Genomic DNA, 26,052 nt, shown 5'->3' with positions numbered 1-26,052 from the left:
GCGCCTCTCGCCGCTCCCCCGCCCCGGGGGTCGTGGCTGCCGGGGGCTCCAGGGGGCCCCAGGGTGGCCCTGGGGAGGGCTGTGAATGGTCCCGATGTGCGGCGGAGGCCCTCTGCCCCTTTGCCCCCCGCCACCGAGCGTCGCCCTGAGGGTTTCTCTGCTCCTCCTCGGCACTTTCCTTTCTGGGCTCTGGGTGCCAAGTTTCGGCTCGGAGTGAACTTTTTATAAACTGCTGAACAACGAGGTTTGATGGAGGTGCTGACACAGCATTAACTGTAGCGTTGAAAATGTGAGGCTGTAATTTTCCTGCCTGAGTGTGTGCAGCTAAAAGGCACTTTTTTTTTCTTTCTATTTTTTTTTCTTTTACAGAGTGTGAGGATCTAAAGGCATATTTAGGTTTTCAGGTTCTGTGTAAGCAATGTAATTCTCATAAATCTTGATTTGCAAGAGAAAATTTGGTTTCAAATAGGGTGGTAGTTTAGCAAACAATAATATTTATCTCGCATGTGTTTATCTAGCACGGCTTCTGCAAGTGAGACAAATTGCTTCCGTGGTTTCCTTGTTTTGTGGATTCCTGTTGTGCCCTATTAAAAAAAAAAAAAAAGCAGTTTTTTGTTTCAGCTGCTGTGGGTTTGTGTTTTGTTGATTTTTTTTCCTTTTAATATGGCAGCAGCACTAGTTAAATATAAGGAACTTTTAATTCAGGAGGCTTTTAAACTGGTTAATTGCTTTTCCCGAAAATGCCACAGATGTCAAAAAATCTCTTAAATATTTAGTTGCTTTTACTTTTATTTGGCAGTAACCATATAATACAAGTTTACCAAACAAGACCACTTTTTGAATAGCTTAGGCTGTTGTTTCCCATTTTTCCCTATAACACAGATTTTTCAGTAGAGTTCTAAGGGCTTGAGCCCTTTCTTACTTGTGAATCTTGTCCCTACCCTTGGAAAACCTCCCTCAAGCATAAGAATGGGCTGAAGGTCCAATCTCCATCACCTACTCTGTTCCTGGTCTTTCTCCCATGCTTACTAGCAAGGTGCCAATTAGTGATTATGGTTTTTTATGGTGGTGTTTATTGTGGTTGTGGATATTGTGCAGTGAATTCACTGAACAAAGTGCTTTGTATGCTCTGCTGCCTCTACACATAATTTATTACATTTCTTAAATGCAAACCATTATATTGAAGTATTTTTAAAGGTAGGAAATAAAATGCTCAAAATTTAGGAAACGTCAAAGTTGGTATTATTCAGGACCACACATTGAGGCAGATGGAAAAAAAATGTTGAATGTTCACTGAATGGGGCAAGAATTCTGTAGGAAAAAGTATGTGATCACCTAATTAAAGATTATCGTAATGCCTCTACCCATGGGGGCTGACTTGAGATTCCTTGTTTCCATAATTCTGGTATCGTCTAACTGTTTTCTGTTCCAGTTAACCTAATTTCACTTTCTCTGCCATACTGTTCACAGACAGTGCCTTGGGAACTTGGGAAAAACTGTCTCGTTTCTGTGGTCAGCTTGAACTCAGGCTTCTGAGATGCTGGGCAGCCACTGAAATTTCTTACTGCAGGAGTGTTCTTATTCAGCTCTTATAGCCATGGGCAAGAGCACACTCAGTGCAAAACTCTCAAATGCCAGCAAATCTCTTCTGAGCATGTGTGAATCAAGATTCATCAAGTGTGGCCAAATGTGGGTGTACTTAATGTAAATAAACATGCTCTGTAAAAGCACATCTTTGACACAAGTACGACTCTGCTGCCAAATTTAATTCCTTCCTCTTGAACACGGAGGGCATTGAATATCTTAACTACTTAATTACATAGGGGTTTTTATTAAAGGATAAACATGATTTTTAAAAATCAAATCCCATTCTGCAAATAGTCTAACCACACTGTCCCTACCCCCCACCCACCCTACCCTAGTAATCATATAACATAAAAAGTTTAAACTCAGATATATGAAGCTCAGGAACTGAAAGCAGTCTGTAAAAGAGGGTGTTGAACAACTTGAATTGTAGGTCTCACCAGACACAGTGCACAAAACTTATTTCTTACTCGTCCTCAGTATTGTATATGAAATACCATATGAATCTGAAATTATTTGGGCGACGACAGGAACTCCTATCAAGTAAATAAATTTCTCTCCTCACAATTTGTATGTAAAGAATTTTTAAATCTTTTACTTGCATCAATTTGGAAAATATTCTTTCCCTTTAGTGGAGGCAAAGGGAATTTACTAAGACTGGTTTTAAATTGTACCAGATAGATCGAGTGGTGAAATTTCACATTTTAATGTGTTTATGACTTACCTATTTTATTAGTTCAATCTATGAAAAAGAGTCATTTTACCAGTGCTGTTAAGGTTTTTATGGACAAGTATGCTAACTGAAATATGGTTTAAATGGTATTTACTAACCAAATAATTACTTTTACTAAATGCACTGTGAAAACTGGCAAACACACAACTTAAAAACACATACAGAGGAAATATGGATTTTCCAGAGCCTCACATTATAGTTTATATATATCTTTCTTGTTTGTAATGTGTTATGCAGAAGAACATGGAATTGCAGACTGTATTTGCCTTCAGATATTTATCATCTATTTTGATTGGATTCACTACAGAATTAAATTGCAAAATGTAAATTAAGATTCTTAGGTAGTTTTAAACTTTGCATGTGTTAAGTACCTAAAGGGCGATATTTGCTGAATGAAAGGTGAATTCTGGGCTAATACAGCCCTTAATTGAAATAACTGTTCTTATTAATTAGTATAACTAAGCATAGCAACTGGAAGCCCTGTTCTGTGCTGACTTTCCATCTGTATGATTTCTCTCATTTTATTGGCCTTTTAGGGCCTGAAAATTGAAATTAACTTAAATCTTGTGAAACCTCTAAAAATATTCTGAATGGGATGGCTCCACTTTTGATTGCTATTCATACTACTTCCTCTTCTGAGAAAAATTAACATTCTGTTGAGCTTTGATATTATCTCATCTGCCCCTGTTGTACAGCAAAAGCTCAGGCTCTTACAAACAAAAGCCATTAGTAAATGTGGGTGTGTCAATCAGCAGATAATGAGAGTGGGTCTGCAGATTTCTGAGAAGTGATGTCCTACCTTAAGGCTACAAAATTCCTGATAAACAACCTTTCCCAGTAATGCCAGCTGTATTTACTGGTTTACAAGCTCCCTCGTTGAAAATAAAGAGTGTTAGAGTTGTTACTACTCTTAATTGTTCATAAATCACTAATATGTTTGGAGTTTGAGTTTTCAAATGTTTCTTCTCAGCCCTTACAGGTAAATTCAAAATTCTGCTGTAACAAAATGAACTTACTGGTTGTTGTCCTAAGGAAAAAAACCAAACAATCAAACAAAACAAACACACGACTGCAAAAAAAACCCCAAACCAACCAAGAAAGCAACTAAACAAAAATCACTAAACCCCACAACATTAAGTACCACAAAAGTAAAATGACAGATACCCCACAAAGCTTGATGCTTTTCTTGGCCAAAGAGATCTAGAAACTGGTACTGCAAAAATAAACAATATACCTGACTTGTTCAACTGTCTTCCCTAGAACAGCTGCCCTTTTGTGTCTAGGAAATGAAGCAGAGAAAACAAGATATGTTTAAAAAGGAAGAAAAAAATGTGTGCTGCATCTGCTTTTTTCTTCAATGTGAATTAAAGTTAGATATTTTCTTAACATACCTATTCTATTCCAATACTGCTGTGGTGAACAAGATATACAGGCTATGTGCACTGGTTTTTAACAGTTGGAAAAAATCACATCACAGAGGAACACAATGGAGGCTTGAGAACAAATTTGGGAGAGGTACCTTCTGTGTTTCGTGAAAGCAAGGATTTTGGATAACCAAAAAAAAGTTTGCTGCTTACATGGAGCCTTCAGAATTAGGTTGATCTTGCAGATTTGGAGCGTCTCCACCTGAGGGACATGGGAAGTCTTCCACACAGATGGTTGTTTCTAATACTGAGAGACTTTCGTGCATTTCAGCTCTTGACATGGCCAAGAGTTTTAAAACCAGGAGGACAATGTCATTCGTAGCAATGGTCATCACTGGATGCTTTCCAGTGAGAGTGATCTGGCCTGCCCTTAAATGGAGTTTGTTTCAGATTGTTTAAACAGTATTCAGTTGCCACTGCCACATTTCCAGCTTCAATTTTTTTTAAAATTCATATTTGAACCAGCATTTTTGATTCTGTGGGATATCTGCTCCCTACATTTTGGTCTCCTTTGTGCAGTTTGTAGTGCTTGTGTTATATTCTCAATGGCAACCTCCCTAGACTGTTTCCATGATTTTGCAGTAGTTATTTTTATGGTTTTCTCTATCGTGTTCATTAAGCTGGGAACGTCATTTGAGGTAGCCTTAGGGTCACTAATCTATCCTCTTTCAGATCCTTTCTCAAGCCTTGATACTACAATAACATTTGAAAGAATAAAACTAAGTGGAGGAGCAGTTGTATATTGAGGGAGAAAATATTTTTAAAGTAACCATATACATTTTACTACTTTTCCTTCACATTTTTATGTTGTGATTTTAGGTGGTGAGCTGTAGAAGCAGGGTCTGTTTCTTCTCTGTCCTTTCAGTGCCTTGAACATTGGGGATACTGTTACAGGATCGATAATATAAAAGCAGTATTGCAAAAATACTAGATTTTTAAAATCAGAAATTAGTATAATCAATTAAACACCTTAAACTACATATTAATGGTGCACATTGACTGTCCTTATTGACTTCAATTCATGTTCTCAGTGTGCAGTTTTTCTGAAAAATGATCTTTCAGGGCTTCAAAACTGGTCAGTCTAGAAATAGATGACATGCTGTTAATGACTCCAGGAAGTCTAGATCATTATTGCCTGTGAAGGTGTGTGTAGCTACTTCAGATATTTACTAGCTACTTCTAGCTCCTATTCCCTGGTATTGCACTTTTTTTTAGAAAAGCAGTTTCTTTTCTTCATTTAGCACTAGGGAGGTATAGGGTGTCTCTAATAATACTTAAATTTTTGCACAAAAGACCTTGTATTGAGCTGCATATACTTCTGTAGAATTAAATAACGTTATAATTTTCACTACCAGTACAGTTATCTTGCAGAGGCTCATTCCATGTATTTTATTTTTAATGTATTAGCCAATGGTTTGCCTATACTATAAATATTCTCACAGCTGTTATGTTGAGAAGCTTTATCACCTTGTTTCTTTGAAGCAGAGCATTTTTAGTGGGGAGAAGATGTGGCCCACCAATGATAATTTCTGGTTGGATAACAAAAATCTGGGGTTGGATAATTTTGTTTGCATAGGTCCTATTTTTTTTTTTAAACACACATTTTGCACAAGCAGAACCTACCTTGATGTTTTGCTTTGGTGCTTTGTCAGAGGCTGGTGTAAAGGTGGGCACCACAGTGGAAAACAGGAAAATTCTCTTTTCTTAGAAAGGCTTATAGTACCTTTGTGAAGGAGAGTCTCATTGCTCAACCATATCTCTGAAAGTGTCTGGGAATTATTATAGGGGCTAGATGATAAGGATTTGGAGACGGAATCTGAGGATGGAGAAAGCCTGAAGTGGGATCAGATAGTGAAACCGGAGGCTAGCTGAACAAGGAGACAGAGGACAAGAGCTGGGGAGCAAGTCACAGGTGGGGGAAACATTAAGACAAGTGGTGTAACTCAGATGAGGAATGGAGAGTGGAAAAGGACAGAGAAATTAACTAGGGACAGTTGTGACCAAGGGGTGGAAAAATCAAGAAGAGAGAGGATGATAAGGAAGACAGGTTCCACAGATGTTGTTGCAGTGATATTAATCAGTGCTAAGCAGGTTTAATTTGTGGGCAGAGAGCTATCAGCATGTTTTAAGGAGGAACTAAAGAAGGCATAAGGCAGAGTCTTAGAACTCTCTGATAGATATTTTTTTATATATCTGAAGAACTGCAGGAAGTTGTGGGAGCAAGCTCTGTATTGCTGCTGGACCATGAATAGATCCTGAGTAGAACCTGACATTCCTGATTCTTGCTGCTCTTGTACTGTCAGCATCTCTCTGTGAGACTTACCGGACCTTGTTTCCCTCTCTTGGTGGTCCTCACTGACGTGGGCAGTGTAGTGATAACAGTTGCTCCGTTAGCTCATGCCACAGGTAGATGGTTGTTCTAAAGGCTCCGTGTCTGCTGGTGAGCACCAGGATACTGCCACATGAGAGCATTTCGATCTCAGTTCTGAGAGCCTAGAAAATTATGCATTTCCACACAGGCATGGGCATCAAAATACTTACTGTTCAAAGAATGCTGAAGTTTTGCTGTCCAACTCTTGGCAGGTATACAATGATAGCTTTAATCCAGATTAGCTACAACTCCTGTGCATGTTGATGATATTGGAATACCTAGAGATCTTTCACAGTGCTGTGCGCCAGTAGCTACGTTGCAGCTTTAGGCAGAAGGAGTTACCATGCCCCGTCCTTCCTGCAGATGAAAAAGATTAAAATGAAATTCAGTGTACTTGGCGCAGTCCCCACTACTGCTGCCACTTCTCCATTGAGCAGTGTCTGCTGCCCCAGGGCAGCTGGACACTCATAAATTCCACTGTGTTTGCATATGCCTAGAGTATCAGTGATATGCTTGTACTCTATAGTACTCGTAATTTTTAAAATTTGAGGTTTATTTTGTGCTGCAATAAACCATCAAGGAAGTTCATGATGTGTGGAATTAAAGATGCCCTTTTGGATTAGTTATCTGATCTGCAGCTATTTAAAGTTTTACCCAGATGATGTTTACATCTTTTTTGTTTTTCTGAATGTTCTGTGGTTAGAAAAATGGGGCATACCCATGTGATGTTATCCTTTGTTACGTTAAGTGTTTGGCAAACTGTTTCCCACCATGCAAGCATACACTGTTTTGAAACTTAGGTCAACTGTGGCTTTCTCCCATCCCAAGCCATCAGTTACTCAAATTGCAGACATTTAGGTATGCATTTTACCAGCTAAGGAAAGGAACAAATGAAGAAGGGTACTGTAAAACTGGAAGAAAATGCTTCTCTTACCATTTGAGTCTTTTTCTTAGAATGGTCCTTTTCATCACTTTACCTTAAGCTCAGCTCAGGTTTTGTTCCTATTCCACAAGGACTTTGTACATAATATAAATATATGAAAATATTCAATATCCTAAAGTTACCACCCTATCTTAAATCTCTTAAAATCTTTCCTTGCTATGCTGCACACTGGACTGTGACTCTGCTTATCCTGGTCCCAGGATAAGCATTAATGTGACTGTCCTGGGACTGCCGTGATCTGACTGAATCCCTCTCCATGTTTACCTTTATGCAGCTGTATTGGTAACCTTGCAGTTTACACATGCAGATATGCATTTTAAAAAAAAGTAAATTCAGTAATTCCTGTACAGCACAACCATTAAAAATGCTCATAGTTCAGCCACCACTAATGCTGATAAAGAATACTCTAGAGTGAGATGTAGATGTGCTGGAGATAGCGACTCACTCTGTGAAAGGGATTCCCATAGGTTAAAGCAGAAATGTGAAAGAGAATAACCAGTAAAAGTTATTTAAATTACATAATTTTTAAGTTTTTGTGGATGTATATCAGTAAATAAAGTGTTCCAATTTTTGCTCGTTCTGCTTTTTTTTTTTAGTGCTGGAAACATTTTTTGCATTAAAATAATGTGTATGCTACTGCAAATGTTTGAAAACTGCTGGTGTTTTTAATTCATCAATATTGTAGTGAAATACAACTTGCCATTGGTAATTTTTCTTGATTCAGAATATTTGGGGAAACCATGCAAGAACCATAAATATGCCTTCATAAAACATCATAAAAATAATGCTGCAATATTCAGAAAATAGTATCTGGGCATTATCTAATTCACAGGATGAGGAAGCTGAAAATTGTTCATTTTTTTCTACATCGAATGATCGCCATAATACATATATTCAAAATTCACTTTTGTTTGCTACCTGAACTGCCAAATGTGCAAATGCCATTTAAAAGTTAGTACATCTTTTTGAGACGCTAATGCAGCGTTTGCCTGCGAAGAGGTTTGTTAAGTCTGTTAGTAGGTATTTGTGTTTTGCGTAGCATAATGCTGCCACCTCATGGCAGAAAGAATTGGGACAAAGTAGTAGGGGCTTTTTCGGGTTGCATGCGATTTCAGCGTGATTAATACAGTGATGTTTAATATGTCTTAAAGTGACATAAAACCATCTCTACAAGATTACTCTTTGAAACTGCAGAGAAGAACTTTCGTTGGCATGAGTTTTAATACCTTAAATATTTTATTTTGGAATGTAGGATGGCTGGAAGCCTAGCATCGCTTTTGTTGTTGGGACCAAGACTGAGGATGAAATCCACACCCAGGCCCTGTCTCTTGCTGTGCAGGTGCCACTGCGAAAGCTCTTCAGTGTGGTAACACGTGAAGACATTTTCCGACAGGTATTCCAAGAAAGTAACTTTTAATGAGCCAGGCTGTAGATGTCACTTCTAGATCCTGCCTTCTTTATTTTGTGGTAGTGATAAACTAATCTATGGAAGTTTCAAAAATTACACTAATTCATAGAATCATTAAGGTTGGAGAAGACCTCCAAGATCATCAAGTCCAACCTTTCATTGAACACCACCTTATCAACTAAATCACAGCACTGTGTGCCACATCCAGTCATTTCTTGAACACTTCCAGGGATGGTGACTCTACCTCTTCCCTGGGCAGCCCATTCTAATGCTTGACAATCTTTTCTGTAAAAAAATTCTTTCTGATGTCCAACATGAACCTCTCCTGGCACAGCTTGAGGCCTTTTTCTCTCGTCCTGTCTCTTGTTGCCTGGGAGACGAGGCCGATCCCCACCTTGCTACAACCTCCTTTCAGGGAGTTGTAGAGAGTGATAAGGGCTCCCCTGAGAAAAGGTTTTCTCCAGACTAAAGAGCCACAGCTCCCTCATCCACTCCTCACAGGACTTACTGTCTATACTTTCTACCAGCTTCATTGCTGTAATTCGTAGGAGTTAAAAATGGAAAAAGAAAAGTTTACTGTATAAGCTGCTCTGCTCCCTGAAAATGAAGTTTTCCTACAGACTTTTCTTCAAGGTGCTGATCACAAAAATCCCTCCCTAAGGTACAGGGTTGCCAGAAGATGATTTTTCACTGTTTTGGAGTGTGAGTGTAGCATTTGCAAAAGGGAATAATGAGTAAAATAATTTGTGTAAACATAAAATCTTCTCACAGTAGAATGCTTTATTTACTTGCAGATCGCAGAATATGGGGGTCAAAAGGCAAAAAAGGCTAAGGATGTGCCTATGTACTATGAGGTAAGTTAAAACGTATTGCAGAGTCAGTGCTCTTTTACACTGAAGTATGTAGAGCTGTGTGGTTTTGTTATACATTCTTGAATAAATGCAAATTTATTAGATCTAGATGTTAAAAACATTCAACCATCTAGATACTTTAAACTGCTTTGTTTTTGTGATACCAAAGTATTCTGTTGGACACTGATTCATCTGAAAACGTCTTTTCAGGGATGAGTTTTATTATTGAAGGATGTGTTACATGGTCGTGTTTTGATGGTGATGTCTCAAATTACAGAAAAACCTGTCAGACTCTTCTCTCTCAGATACTCCCAAAAATTTAGACACACCTTCATTTAAACAGGGCAATGCAGTCCCCTATATGAAACACTATTCTGTGTTTCACATGTGTGCCAGTACCCGTTATAATCTCAGTTTGATGTAACCTGATTCATCTAGTGGGCTGTGTCAGCGGGGTTTGGAATCATGCTTAGTACAAAGAGTACTTCCTCCTACCCTGTTAATGTTTTACTTACAGCTTGTGAGAGGCTATAAAATCCTGTGATTAATTAGAAGATTGTTTAAAATTTTCTCAGGTAGAGTTTTACGGTCCTACAGACCTGGACCATAAAGAATTTTGGATCCCTCTAAAAAGATCTTGTTTGCGTTTTATTTCTGCAATGACTAATAAACTTTTTATGTGTCTCAGGTTTTGCTGGACTTTATAACAGTTTTTTTTAGCTGCAGTCTGTTTTTCAGTAATGCCCAGCTACTATCTGAACAAGTCCCTTTGGAATTATTTACCACTGACAGGACTGTGAATTTTATGCAATTAACCCTCTTCATTTAGGACTAGCCTCCCAGGCAAGCTCACCCTTATATTACCTGGTATGTAAAACTTCTTCAGTCCTACTTGACAGAAGGATTTTGAAGTCTAGCTCTAAGCAGAAGCTTTGTGTGATACCTGTATTTAATTACTAAGAGCAATTTTCCTTGTGAAGTGGACACTTATTAAATTCCAGCTGTCAGTGCTGTGTCTCATTAGCTACTTACTTTACTCCTCAAAGACATTTTTTTTGCTCCCCTCCTTTAACACAGAATATAAAATGCCTGTTCTGACCTTTTGCTTGGACTCAGTTTCCGTTCAGGCTGTAGCGAATTAAAAGATCGATCATGTTGCCACAGCATTAAGATCCTACCTCCCTGGGCAGAGTTTACTCCCGAACATTCACATAGATTCCATGTGCAGATTGTGCATTCAAAGCTTTCACTGCTTTCACTGCTTCCACTAGAAAAGATCAACAGATACCACGTTGGCACAGAACACAGGGTTGTGAAAAGTTCTTCTGAGAGGAGCATTTCTATCATTGCCACGTACAGTTCTCTGTGGCAGGATTCAACATGCTGCCACTTCCACAAGTTTCCATATTCATTTTTAGAGATACTGTGAGACTCCTGACATTTAATGCTCCTGGAACATAAGACATGTACCTGTGTGTGAATTTGGGACTAATGATGTGCATAGTAATGTGGTTATTATTGATATTGGTAGTAATATTGTTACCCATGTCATCAGTCTTGCACTTTGTGTCTGCTGAAGTGCAGGGGTTTTGATAAATTTCAGTGCAACAGTCTGCAGTTCCTAATAGTCAAGAACCTTTAACAAACGGCTCATGATATATTGCAAGCTAATTATATATAATATTAAAATAATTCCTTTTTTTTTTGCTGTCTATTCTAAGTTATTCCCCTTCAGGCTTTCTATCATTTTACTGTTTTGTATTTCATATCACTCTTATTGTACAAATTGAAGAGGATCAAGGCAGGGTTTATAAATATGTAGTTAAAAGATTTCCAAATCCAGAAGAATTAGGTGTCTAATACTTTTTCTGACTCTTACATGACTCGATGGGGGTAGGAGTCCTGCTTGGTAATTTTGTACTAATTCCAGCACTTAATTGAATGATGATAGGCTGATTCTCTCAAAAGGATGCTGAGGAAATAATTCTTTTCCTTATGTATGAAAGGGAGAATGTTAAGCTTCCTGTAATATATCAACAGATTTCGTAATTTATCATGTACAGTTTTTCCAACAATACCTAAAAGTACAAATATGTGCATTTTATCAGCAAGGTATATCTTTTATTGTTTACAAATCTGTTGGGTCAGTTTTCTATTAAGGTTAATAACATCATGTGTAATTAAGATATTTTACCACTACTAAATATGATAGTGTTGTTAAGATCTGATTATTGAGAAATGTCTCTGCCCAAATTAAGGTGCAAACAAGACCATGTGCCGAAGTCAATAGTACAGATTTTATTTACAATGAATTAGAAATAGAAAAGAGAGGGGAGAGAGAGAGAGTTCAAGTACAAGATAGTCACCACCCGTGGATCCAGCAGCATCCTGTTAAGTCCTTCTTCACTCTGGGCTTTTTCGTGGTGGGGGTCCTGAGGTCATTCAAAACTTTTCATTATCTATACATTTTAGCAAACAAAGGATTAATGCTTGTTAGCTACACGACTCTCTTATGCTATTGGTTAAATGATTGTTTTACCTTTAGTGCTAATTAGTCTGCATGCTCAGTCTTTTCCTTGAGTCGGTGGGTTTCTGGGATCAGTGTTCGCAACCTTCCCATGCCAGAACTACCTTTTATCCAGTTGGAGCTGATTTCAGCACAGTTGCTGCGTTGGCTTTCCTTGTGACCCATAGATTCTCCATTTTGTGTCCATTATCAGTGATACTTTCTTTTCCCTAGGCTTTGTTAACCTCCCTCTCAGTGTGAGATAACACCTGGACAATAGTATCACCTTTATCTATGTTATCTACGGTCCAGGTTTCAGGTATCCAGAAGAATATTTGGGGGGGACTTTGGTGGTCCTTGGTGCCCATAGATGCCATCTCTCCCATAACTTGGGGTGATCTTTGTTTGACTGGTGATATGCCAATGGGCAGTTGCTTCTTTACAGAGTTTGCCACAGTGGGAGCCCAGGGTGTGCTAGCCAGATCTTGCCTCCACCAGGCCCAGAGTCAGCACCACCCTGTCACTCCCTTCGGTGCTAATCTCGTGGCAAAATCCTTCCATGGCCTTAACAGTGTTTGAGACAGTCAACTGTGCTCTTTAAGTCCTTACAAGTGTTTTAGTTTCCAAACTTTGAATTTTGAAAATCTATTCAAGCCTAAATTTTCCACACTAGAATTACTCATGAGGCTGGCTTTTTTTTTTTTTATTATTTCCCCCACTTCCCCCTTGAAACTTCTGGTGAGATTGAGTTCAGGGGCTGTGTGGCTGAAAGGATCTTATTTCTTTTCTTTTTCTTGTAAGAGTTATTTTCCAGTTTTGTTGGACTCACTGGGACAGGGTACAGTAAGTTGCCTTTATGCTACCCAGGAAATTCTGAGAAGAAATCATGTCCCATACTAATAAGGGAACAAGCTGAAAATGAGTGGTAGTAGCATGGTGATTATGGAAGCAGGTGGAGCCTCATGTGGCCCCTTCACCTGAGATGACTGGTAGTAGATGGATAGTGTTGCTGGAAATAGACAGTTGAATAATGGCCATGAGAGAGAGAGGGATAGAAGGGGGAGAGACGTGGAAGAGTTTTGTGGTTCTGTCAGATAAGCTGAGATGCTTGGGAAAAAGCTTCATGGAAAGATGAAAAAGGCTCAACTGGCAGAGATGAGAGCAGTTTTGCTTGGTTGTGGATCGCAGAATGTTGCCTTTAAAGTGTGTCCTTGTTCTTGTGAAGCCAGCAAAACTAAAATGTTGGAACAGAAGCATCCTTCCATGCTACTCTGACTCATCTCTGGGACAAGTAATCCTGTATGACCAAAAAGGTGTAATTGCAATTAAAATATTAATCTTTATTCCACTACTGGTCAAGAATTAATATATCAGTTTTTGTTTCTCCCAGCAAAGTTCCTGCTATAGTTGTCAAACTGAAAAGTATAATCAGATCAGATGCCAAATCCAAATTGGTCCCATTCCTGTCCTGGAATTCCATGAGACTGGAGCAGAATTAATCAGTTGTAAATAAGTATTTGTCAGCTGTTAGTCACCAGGTTGATAGCTAGCTCTACTGGCATCTCCTGCATTTTCAGGGTGGGAGGCAGCATGAGCAGTGTGCAGTACATTCCAGTATTCCTCCCTAGACTTAGGATTCCATGAGGACAATTATAGGTCAATACAAGTTAGAAAAGATCCTGGGCATAGCAGAATTTTATGTATATGTGTGTGTGTATGTGTATAATTATTATTTATATATGTATATATACATTTTATATATATATCTCCCATAACTTGCAGGAGATAGGAGGAGGAGGTGATTGGAGAAGGCATTCCTATTAGAAAGGAAAAGGTAAACACAATACAATACCTAGGCTTTGTACCTCAAATGTAGTGGAAGTGTTTGGTGCAGCTGAAAGTTTCCAGCAAATAATTTTTTTTGGTTTTTTAAACCTACACCCTGTGTAGGTTTAAATGATGCCAACACAATGATGCCTTTTTTTCTCCTCTTTTTCTTTCTTTCCTAGCCAATACCACAGAGCTTAGGGAATTATGCTTTTCACTGTATCATATTTTTCTGTTTCAAATAGAATTGCAGCCTTGCCATAGAAAGCTATTCTCTTTGTGAAAAGGCTGCCTTATTTTTTTTTTCTTTAAGAGAACAAAATTGAATTGATCATTATTTTACCCTCCTCTTATTGTCTATTGAATCCTCCTTTACAGCATTAAGGAAATAGCATCTCCTTTGTTGTTCTGCAAAGATCAGCATTATGTTGCCAGTATATATGTTATTCTAATTTCCCTTTTGTAAGTGTTGGTGTGATATTTTCTTTTATTTGCTGTAAAAGTGCCCTTGTTCTCCAAGAGTTGGTTGAAGTCAATACTTGTAACCCAAAGAGTTCCTCAGCTACTGTTTTTAATACTTTGATTATATTGTCCAGGTCTACTGATTTTTGGTATTCCTAGCTTTAAAAGCTGCCTTTTTGCAACTTTCTGTTGATGCAGTTGGAAATAATTGCTTCTAATGAAATGAGACAACCGTATTATCTGTGGGTTTTTCCTGAATATAAAGTGGAATAATCACTGATTAGCCTTAATTTTCCTGCATCTGTATTGACTCTTCTGCTGTTTCAATCTAATACCAGCCCAATGCCATGTTAATGATTTTTTTTTTCTCTGATACAGTTAAAAAATAAGCTCATGCTTATATCTGCTGGCATATGTTGTCTCTCTCTTATTTTTTTTTTCTTTCTTCATTGAATCTGAAATAGTGAGGACTTTTAAATTCGACTGTCCAGGATCTTGCAATCCCACCTGGTTTATCTGAATTATCTCTGATATTCACATGTGACCAGCAAGCAAACATTAGATTGCAAATCGTATGCTGGAACTGTAAATATTTAAACAGAAAGTAATATAAAATTCTGACTACAAATCATTCTATTTTTTGTCTTCACTGGGTGAAGAGAGGACCTGTTTGATTCTCCTGTTGGCTTGTTCCAGATCTGTATGGCAAATTTTTCATACAAAACCTCACTTTATTTTACCTCCTTACTAACAGGGAAGCAGTGTCAGCTCAGAAACATCAAACCTCTGGATGGATAAAAGCAGGAGAAGCTCCAGGCTCAGTGTTGAGATACATAACAGCCAACCCTTGTCACCAGGCATACTGAGAGATCAACTTGTTGTGCAGTTTCAATAAACAAACCAAAGAGATCCCCAGTCTAGATCCCTCTATTGCCAAGCATAATATGCATAGTTTTGCCATTAAAATCCAGTTCAGTTGAGTGCTTGCATTTAAATCTTAATTAGTTCGTGTTTTGTACAGCTCATTTAGAAGTCTAAAAGGTTATTGGTTAGAAACAGAATCTTACTGGTTTAAAATTATTTAGGTCATTTGTGTTCTGGTTTTATTCTTTGGGTTTGCTGTTATTGTCGTTGTTGCTTTTCCCTGTAAGATTGTGCTGCCATAATCCTTGGGAAATTGTACAATGTTCACGGTACTTCTTGCCTTAATAGGCAGTCGACTGCAGCAGATACAGAAGAATCCTTGAGTTTTCTGGGTGTACATAAAACAGATTCCTCTTCTGTCACTTCCAATACAAAATATATTACCTAGATATTAAGAACTTCTGTAGGATAGTAAAACATAACAATTAACAAGCCCAAGTTGAAAAAAGTGAAATAAATGTAGCCAGGAAGCAGTGGATGTAAAGCAGTTTTCAAGCATTCCTGTGAATTTATTCTTTGATAGAAATGTGTAGAGTGTAGACTTATGGAGTAAGGGTTGCTGCTGGTAAGATTATTTTAAGATCTGGTCACATCATGATGTGAAGAGAAGGTCCACTTTAGATTGGAACTGAGTGTGTGTTTCCTGGGATAGGTGCTCCTACTATATTATGAAATCTTATATATATTTGTATATTGTATTATATATATGATTATATTATTTTATTATATGTAATTATAGTTAGATAATAGATATATTTAAATATATGTTTTTAGATGTGTATGCATGTGTATAATTATTCAAAACTACCTTCTATTACTCAACCCAATGGCATGAATTTCATTTTTAAAAAAGTAAAGAATAGGTATTCTCTTTCTAAATATCTTTCATGTCCTCTCTTCAGTAGGTCTTAAAGACCTTATATCTTTATATTACTGTATCTCTTTCTATTGTCTATGTCCCTTTTTTAAACTCTCTCATCATTGTGTCCTACAATATCTTCAGAAAATTAAAAAAAGTGAGAGCAGCACTAGGGACAAGGAATATGCATTTATTTGTGTTCATTATAGTCAATTTCTAGAGTTGAAAAATCAAAAATGTTGGGTTTAGCTTTATGTGAAAGAGAACTTTTAATGTCAAAGACATAACATTTATAGGAAGGAGTATTTTCACCCACATACAAGCTCAGAAGTGTTGTCTGGCACTGGGAGAACAGCAAACTCAATAGCAGCCAGGATATGGGGCACTCAAGAAAAAGGTTTCAAACATAATGTTAGTGAGGAGTGTTTTTAAGAAAGCCTTTTGATTTCTTGCGGAAACATATAATTAAAGATATCATATTTTTGTGGAAGTGTATGGATTTTGACACAACACCATAACAAAGGTTGTGGTCAAGATTAGGCTTTCTCAAAAGTAAAGATAGCCCTATTAAAACTGAACCTTCTGACTCTAAATACGAATGTCAATAGAATTCTGTTCTTAATACAAGTTAGATTTTGTTTTCATTCCGCAAGAACAAAATTAATTTTAAAAGTTGGTGTAAAATGGAACAGCTCAGGAGCCAAAACTTATCTGGTGTCATTGTTTTCATGAGAGGGTTTGACACTAAAAACAACTTTGGCAGCCATGCTGAACGATTAGAGGGATTTTTATTTTTCATTCCAGTACAAAACAAATTTAATACTGCACTATTAAATGTCATAACAAAATGGAGCAGTTCTCCAGTCAGCCTTTGTTAAGTGGTATTGTGTGGATGCAAGTTTAGAGAATTTTATTGCAGAAGGACTTGGCCCTTACACTGTGCGGATATGCAGAGGTTTAATGTGTACACTAGGGAATTGTTGTTAAATGAATAGGCCTTTTAGGGAGGTACTGGCTTCAGGGAAGGTTAAGGGACTTTAAATCCTACTGTGGGCATTATCTCTTCATCTGTTTTCAGCTCTTTTCTACCTGTTACCAAGCTCCTACCAGTTTGTGGAACAGAATATAGTATGTTTTATAAATGATCCACTAAATGAGGTGGTATATATTTACCTGAGATATTTAGTGCCTTGTCTTCTGAGGAGGGTTTAACTACTTTGTCTTCTGGTTCCCAGTATTTTGGTCAATGTGCTTTAAAGGATGTTAGGAAAAGCATTTGTTAATTTAGGCTTAGCATGTCTTTGCATCAGCCTTTGCTATTGTCAGAGCATCTGATGCCACTGCATGATCAAGTGGCCTGTGTAATCCTTCAAGTTATCAAATTGTACACCTTCCATTTGGATTTGTTTATTCCATGAAAGGAAATTGTTGTTGCTATGAACCAGTCAGTTCTATGAATTGTAGCTGTTCACAATCAGCTTCTTAAGTATCTCCAGTTCGGTATCCCTTTCCAGGACCAGTGTGTCATGTTAAGAAGTACCAGCATTTCTAAATGTTTAAACTGGGGAAAAAAGTCTTGAGCTTGAGCAGGAAAACAATCTGTGTTTTCTAATTTTGTTTCCTGAAATCTGAGAGGTTCTATTATTTACATGAGGCAGTTGACCTGCACATCTTTTATTTTCATTTCAGAATAATGACTCTTGATAGTCCTAATGCTAGGATTTTAGAAACATGCATTATTATTTAATTACTGATAGTTGTAATTATTTGACCTGAAGCTATTCATAATATTCAAATTGTTGGTGATTTATTTTCTAGGAAAGAGAGTTGATACTTTTTGAAATTCATATACCTATTTAAAACCTGCATTAGAACACTGGTAAGAATTTAGTTTTCTTCATAGTTTACAGCATTTCCTGCATACATGCAAATTGGTATAAAATTTCTGCTTTTTCTCTGCAGGTTTTGTTGAAATGTCTGTATAACTAGAGAAAACAGAAATTATGTCTGTGAGAATGTCATCCTTGAAGTGGTAGAGGGACTCTCTGAAGTAGCCAAAGGCAATGCTGTCTTCTGGGTTTTTGTCTTCAAAGTTTTTAGGGGACTGTAAATGGTTCATTTAAGGCAATAAAGTGTATGACATTTTTCTCAAGTACAGCAAGTAATCCCAGAATCCTTTGTCACCAAATTTTACCAAATAAAAGCTCAAAGCCCTGTTGCAAAGTTGGACCAACCAAGCTGGAAAGATCCTGCTCAGTTTTGTGGTGCCAAGCCTACCTGGCCCAAATGTTCGGATGTGGCTTAGAAAACTCTGTGAAGACATAGATGGATGGGTTCTGCCAGCACAAGGGTTAATGAGGCAACTTTGCTTCTTACATTTTTTTGTTCCACCTCTGATTGGGTTCTCTTCCTAGCCAGATGCAGTTTTAGAGAAGCATGACTAAATCTTTTAGCTTTGTGATGTTCATTGTGTGGATTCAGTTGGCTGAAATTCCTGGAGACAATTTACTTCTCAGAAGCTTAAAATATTCTGTGCCATAATGGAAAGATTTGCTGGGCAGATTCATCCCACTGAAATGTAAACATTTCAGTATTTGATCATAGCAATATATCTCTTCATCTGAGCACAAATCACGACAGACTGGCCTGTCCTCTTTTTCTAAAAGGGTCTGGGTTCTGTAGGAGTTCTTCAAAAATCACTTAAATGCTGGTTCGAATATTGCCCCCCAACCAGTGTTAAAAGAAAACAGGTATATGAAGGGTCACATGAGAAAGCCTTCCCTGTGCATAGAACTCCTTACTGAGATAGCAGTGCTAATGCCTGGTCTTTCCAATCACTGGATATTTGTATCCCTTAAAGCTATTTGGTTTTCTTAGCAGCTAGTGGTCAGGGAGCCATAGGAGGTGCACATCCCAGATGGTGAGAGCTCCTGTATGAGCTCTCTAATAAAGCCCTCCTTATTTTTATGTAAAGTATTTTCTCATTTTTACTGAAATTAGGTTATTCACCATTTCTATTTTTCTTAAAACATTAATTAAGTACTTGACATAACACTGTATATATGTGTTAGAAAATTCTCATAGAGCATCACTGAGATTAAACCAATTAAAATATCCTCAGAGGTTGCAGATTTTCTGTAGAGAGGGGTTTGGAGAACAGAATTTCTTACAATGGATAATTCTAATAGGTTTCTGCTAACCAGATCAAGCTGCGTTGTGTTTTGGCAAAAAACAGACTCACTCATGTGAGTGACAAGTTATTTTTCTAGAGTAAAAGCAGCCATTTGCTTCTACTTTGAGAAAAGTTCTCACAATAGAAAGGAAGATATTTAGCACATGAACAGCATCCATACTTGCTCAGTATTGCTTCATTTTAGTACGTTTATTTGAAAAGGACTCCATGGAGTAGAAGGAGTCATCAAATCCTCTGTAACTATTTTCATTCTCTGTAATACATCTTCACCGATTAACAAGGGTGACTCATTTGGCTTATCACAGGTTTTACAGTCTACCTTGTGGATACAAAAGATTTATATGGAGCTCTGTACAGCTATGCAATTGATGTATTGATTTATGTGAGTCTTTAAGCTCTCTTTGAACTGTGAGTCATTAATTCACTAGTGCAAGACAATGATTAAGCAAGTGATCTTTTGACATCATAGGTGGGAAGAGGTTCTGAGAGTTAAAATGAAGTTAGGTGAATGGTGTAATATGAGAAACTGAGTTGTCTTTCAACACACTGGAGGTGTCATCTGAAAAAAAGTTGTTTCAGTTAGATCCTTCCTGGTAGTCTTTCAAAACGATTGCTTGTAGTGTGCATTAGTCAATGAAATGACATTGGCAGAGTTAGAAATATTTAATAGTATGTGTAAAGAAGTCTTCTTTGGAAAAAACAGTTATCAGTATGATACATGCAGCTTTTGTCCCCTAGTCTGTCTTGAAAGTTGCTTGTGAAGGACTCCTAAGACTGACAGCAGATTGTAAAAAGTCAAGATCACTTTTTCCCCCCACTTTTATTACTTTGCTCAGGAAAATACATCTGAATAGTAATTACCAACTTGGTTGTGTAATCCATGAAACCTCTTGACTGATGACTATCGTGCTTCAAATTGACTTGAACTATGTCAGCAGCTAAGGGATTTTACTTACTTGGTTCTTCTAGGAACTATTATGTTTCTTTTAGGAAGTGTATATATGAGTCTGAGGCATGTGTGATGGGCTGGATTTCTTACAGTTCCAAGAACAAGAGGGAAGGCAGAGCTTTAGAAAGCTCACTCTGGATATCGGAGAACTATACTGTGAAGTGGGCTAACCACTGTTCATAGCAAGCAATGTTACTGCTTCTAGGCAGTAATAAAGCTGTGAAAGTTTGTAATCTAATTTATCTTTCTGAAAGATTTTCTGATAATGATTTAGCAGCCACAATGGTTCTGTATCTTGAAAAAGAGGCATTTCAAAGAAAGATAGCACAAAGACTCTGGCTTTAAATGTTTCCCTAACTTTTAAGACCTATCTCCTATCTCAGTGGCGCTGACATCTGTCAATAGTGTAGGGTCACTTACAAGCACTCATGCAGTGTTTGAATGCCTGGAAATACATGCCCTTTGCACCAGACAGCTAAATCTCTGTGTGGTTCATACTGCCACCATATGAGATCAAATACTGCATCACCAAAGCCTTTCTGCACTTCACCAGTGTGACCCCTCCTGTGTGAGGAATGCTAAGTTTCCTCTAGCTTTAAAGGAAAAGAGGCCCTACCTAACTAAGTTTGTCCATCCAAGTTTCCATGGTTTCTCACATAAGAAAAAGATCATCACTGGTGGGATGAAGTATAGCCAATCTGTAACAAATCCACTTCATAGTATCCAAAAAACTTCCTTCTGTATTCCTACCAACTTTTTGTCTTGCACTTTTCTTTTTTTTCACTTAAGGCTGTAGATTTTTAACTGTTTATGCCAGGTGCCTGCATAATTCACAGGACCACAGATGAAGTAAATATGGATGTGTAATAAATTTAATTTCTTTTATCTGCTGTGAATGGATTGATCTATGTTCTGTCTTTAGGATTGGTTTTAATTTCCTCATGTGTAAAGTGGATTTTACATTTCTGTATGAAAAGCTATTTCTTTTCTTTGTATTGCCAAACGTCATGTGCTTATTCTGTCTTTGTTTTATTTGTGTGACCTCTTTCCACAGTCATGGAATGTATTCCTGTTAAATAGTTTTGGTTATACTTCTCGTGGCTCACATAAGAAAATTCATCCTTCCAACCCACTCTGCTTCATCAAGTCTCTTCATTCCTGCATTCTCTATCTACAAAATAGGAATAATCATGATGCATTGCTTTTGGCTGGTAAAATGCTTTGAAATTCTCAGGAAGAATGGGGTTTAAGAATTTAAGCACTTTTTTCTTCTTCCATGAACAATAAATCAGCAACCGCCATCGCACTGGATTACTATATATACACTTTTCAGGAATCTTTCCAGAATCCCTCCATTTCCCCTCTGTTGTGTTTCAAGAAATGTGCAACTCATCTACATTAGACCATTGAGAAGCATCATTTTCCATAGGCTGTTAACATCAATTCTGAAAAAAAACTGTATGACAATTTTTCTCTCTGAGGGAAATTACTGTGATATTTCTACCAAAGTCTCTTTCTCTCAAGGCACAGATTTGTGTGCCTAGCTCTGAGTGACTATTTTTTGTTGGAATAACTAGTAGTTCCTAGTGAACCCACAGTCTGTGGGAATTTTTAAGTCTTGTTCTTAACATATCCTTGATTTTCTGCTGTGGCTCTGATGTCAGTGGGTCATTCCAGAAGCCTTCTATGGTTGGATTGTTGAGCTAGTGACCAGTAAGGAGTCTTACTTGGGATGCAAAGCATGGAAAACAAAACTCATCGTAATCATGATGTATCTTCCTTTGTGTACATTAAGATCATTAGGTTTATTTTTGTTAGAGGAGCAGGATTGTTTTGGAAGGGTTTTTAAATGCATATGTTTTGGTTTGTCTCCCTGTTAATGAGACTCAGACAAAATCTGAATTTTAAGACACTTCTTTTTCTGCTCCTTGCTTTCATTTGTATGAAACAATAATTCGGCATATAATAGTCTGGAATCCAATTTGGCTTTGTTTTATTCAGAGAAGCACTTTTAGTGTCTACGTTTAGGTGAGAAGTGAAAATTTCTAAACTAGGCAAGAATCTATGAAAGCTCAAGGCTAATGGTGGTGTTTGCATTAGACAAGACACAGTTCAGTGAGATGCAGTGTGCACCTTCATTGTCTCAGTGTTAGCAAGCAAAATTGACACCATATGTGCCCAACTGTAATTGCTCCATGAGGAGAAAAGAGAAACATGTCAGAACATTTGAGTAACACCTAATTCAGCCCATGGTTATAAATAAAGCTGATGGTTGCTTAAAAACAAAAGTAAGAAAATATTATGGTTATATTATTCTTCAGCAGCGCTTCCTACATAGGTGAACTTTATTACAGAGACAACACAAGTGAAAAGAAACATATAACAACTTTTTTACGGTATTTTTATGTTATTTTATTTTTTTCGCAGTAAATAAAGTGGTTATGAGGCTCCAAGGAAAACGGCCCAGATGTTAGTGAGTTGTATGAAATTTAGTGGAAACAAGCTGTAAAAAACATAGTCATAAAACAGCCTGTCAATGCCACACATCTGGACAATGCAGCTGTATGTTCCTGCTGCTGTCATCACCCTAAGAAAACTCAATAGCCTTATTTCACCCCAATTAGGCTGCATACCAACAGAATCAGAATTACACGGGGGGGGTGGGGGGGGGGGGGGGCACCCTAAGAAAACTCAATAGCCTTATTTCACCCCAATTAGGCTGCATACCAACAGAATCAGAATTACACGGGGGGGGTGGGGGGGGGGGGGGGTTTTCACCTAGACAAATTCCCTCTCAAATTCCCTTCAAGAAGTTTTTATCTTTCATTCAAGGCTAGTCCCTTAGACACTGGTCACTTTGTAAACAGTTCTCCAAACTATTCCTTGATTTGCTATCTGTTATGTGCTTTTTAATTTATTACTTTATAATATGTAGTTGCTTCATGTTCCTTCTTTGTTTAAAACCTAAAGAAAATTACATTTTCCTGTGAGAACTCTGTCTGCTGAGTTTCTCATAAATCATAGAAGTTTTTTTCCATCCTAGTTTTATCTCGTACTATAGCCAATATAACTTCATTTGAGGTCTTTGGAACCAAAGAATAATGGTGTGTCTTACTGATATATTGTTTTTTCTGGGAATGCAGCCATTTTGACCCACACATGGTACAATGTGAGATAGCACTTCCTCATTTCAGCATGCAAATAAATATGAGTCAAGTGCAGTATTCAAACTATGCAAGTAATAGTTTTGTTGGGATTTTTTTTCCTCTACAGGTGATAGAATTAGCCAAAGCCTTTCTGGACAGGGGTGAAGAAATTCCTGTAACACTAACTGGAAAGCTGTTGAAATTTCAGTTGCTTTGTCTCAAACAGAAGGATCTTCAGAGAAGAGAAGAGGAAAAGAAGGTACTGTAGTATGCCCTAGGAACATTACATTCTTGAAGACACTTCTATTCTAGTGTTGTTTCCATAAATTCAGCTTTCTTCTCAGGTTTGGCTTTCTAGAACTGTCATTAAAGAGAAATGTGATTAGAAATATCTTTTTAAGTTGCTTAGATTTTGTGGATGAAGCTCTCAATTACTCAGATGCCAGTGAGAGCGTGGAAAATAAAAGAAAATAAAAACAATATACAAGAACTTTTTGCTAGCTGAGTCCCAGGACCAATAGAAAACAGAGCTAGGAACAGGCTTCAGCTGAGTGTATCCCTGCTGAAGTAAAAGTAGGCGACGTTGTTACTTGGGAGGTATCAAGGATAGACACAGAGCAGACTATGATGGGGTTATTGTTATGAGTCTCCTCTCTGGAGAACATTTGGAAAAGTTATCATTTCCATCCTCTGGCACTAAGGCAGGATAATAATTACATAAGCTATTCCTGGCAGATGTTTGTTGAACCTTTTTTCAAAACTTCCTGGTGGTGTGTCTTTGCTTTTCCATGGCAATCAGTATTATTTCTGAACAATCTCCGTAATGCACCCATTTGGGAAAGGTTTTCAATCTTACCAAACTGACTCTCATTTAAATCTGTTACAGTTTCGCTTCTCACTGGGTATGGGGACAACATCACCCTCCATTCTACTGAAATCTATTATATATTTAACTAAACAAACCCAAATATATGTCCTGGTTTATAGGTTTTGATTATGGATGTTCCTCTCCTCTGAACTCTCTCAAAACAGTACATATTTTGAAGTCTGTTTCTCAGAACCAGGTACCACATTTTCCAGTGTTCCCAAAACTTGCTTCCATATGTTCTCTAAGGTCATCACTACTAGCTCCAAGATTGCCTTGGACAGATTGCTTCTGTGTTCTAGGAGAAATTTCACCAAGCTTGCACAGAACCACAGATCAGACCTCTAATTTATTTCTAACAACTTTTGGAGTTGTCAGTGGTACATTTCAACAATTTACTGAACAGTTGGTTTTGCTGTAGTCATTTTCCAGCACAGATTCATGAAAAGTGAAGGCCTTTATCAGAAAGTCGTATAATTGCTGCAGTAATTGATCAGAAACTATAATATGAAGTGTGATGACATGGAGACCTAAGCAATCTGTGAACGTAAAAGATACAAGCAGAGAATGGTTTAATGGGTTTTGTATGGCTGAAAACCCTGTAAATTTTTTAATAAACAACTTTATTTGTGGGAGTAGTTGATGGCTGAAGTGTAGCACATGACCAGAAGAACATTAAATGATAGGTGATTACATTAAAATTGTGTTGTGTTCCCACAGAAGTCAATTTATTAGGAAATGATAATGTAAGCCACAGAAATATATTGAGAATATGAGAAAAATAATGTGTTTTCAATGGGAAAAGAAAGTGAGAGACTGAAGCTATAGAATAGATTGTTTATGGTGAATTGAAAAAAAAATGGCTTTTCTCTTAGATAGCAATCAATCCTTGTAAGTAAACTGTAAAACAAAAATTTGAAGTTTGATGTCACTTCAATATTAGAATGGAGCCTTCAGCTTTGATTTAGCAGGATTAGTCTTGTAACTGTAGTTTTATTTCCCTGGTTAATTTGAAGATAGTCAGTGTTGAAGGTTGAAGAGTCTCTGGAACTTACAGTTACTTCTCTGTTTTAGCCAAACTGTCTACAAAAGTTGTCACCTCCTTTGAATTGTATCTATATCAATGTGTGACAGGCAAACACGAGAGCAGCAGTTGAAGGGCAGAGTCTGCAGTACAAAATGGGCAGAAACTGACTTCTAATTTAGACTTCTATCTCTAAATTGGCTGCCATAAAATTTTTAATCCCTTCCAACTAGCATGTACAATACAAGTTTTGTTGCCAACAATCCGGGTGTTGAAACAGGATTTTACTCGCAAATCAGTTCTCAGAAAGCAAACATATCTGTCCATTTTTTTTTAAATAGACACCAGTTATTAGAATGGATCAGCAGAATTAATACAACATGTAAATAACCAAAAATAAGGCATTAGGAAATTTCTGTATTTCATTAGGAGCAGGAGCTTGTCATAAATTGACAGGTCTATGTATTTAAAATAATATGCAGAACAGAAGTGTCTATGAATTAGAAAACTGTTTGAGTTAGTAAAATTCTGTAATGTGAAGCTTAAAATAACAAAATTGCAGAAGCTAGTGGAATATTAGAAACTCCACAAAAAGCTGCACCTTGTAGGGAAGGAGAAATATGACATTGAAACGAAAAGGAAAGAGTCCTAGAAAGGAGAGGCTTTTACTTTCTGAAGTAACCTGACCTTTCTGAAGGTCAAGTAGTGTTCTTTGTTAGAATCTTGTCAAGTCCAGAAATGTCTCTGCTCATTTAAGAATTACTTAAAATGAAGCAGATGCAATAGTTGAAGTTGATTGTGAACTCTGTGGCATGATGATTGTATCACCTGTTTGGTGTGTTCATCAGCTTAGAATTCAAAGAATTACTATCAAAATTTCAAATTTGAAGTGTCAAAAGTGGAACAAATTTGAAAGAAAATAATGAAAGCCTCCAAATCCTTCATTTCACAGTGCAAATAGTTTTAAGAATCTGTCAAAGACA

General features: G+C 37.4%; 1 protein-coding gene across 1 annotated transcript in view; it reads left to right on the top strand.

The window, feature by feature from the left end:
• The window catches only part of SPAG17 (sperm associated antigen 17), a 184,886-nt gene that overhangs the window by 95,178 nt on the left and 63,656 nt on the right, over positions 1-26,052 (top strand). The window contains exons 2-4 of the mRNA XM_017731654.1: positions 8,308-8,448; positions 9,258-9,317; positions 23,308-23,439. Coding sequence (XP_017587143.1) covers positions 8,308-8,448; positions 9,258-9,317; positions 23,308-23,439 — 333 coding nt within the window. The remainder of the gene's footprint in view (positions 1-8,307; positions 8,449-9,257; positions 9,318-23,307; positions 23,440-26,052) is intronic.

The sequence above is a fragment of the Corvus brachyrhynchos genome, unplaced genomic scaffold, assembly GCF_000691975.1.
Source record: "Corvus brachyrhynchos isolate BGI_N302 unplaced genomic scaffold, ASM69197v1 scaffold3, whole genome shotgun sequence".
Classification (NCBI taxonomy): Eukaryota; Metazoa; Chordata; class Aves; order Passeriformes; family Corvidae; genus Corvus; species Corvus brachyrhynchos.
The sequence above is the reverse complement of the archived record's forward strand: the minus strand, read 5'-3'. Positions and strand labels throughout refer to the sequence as shown.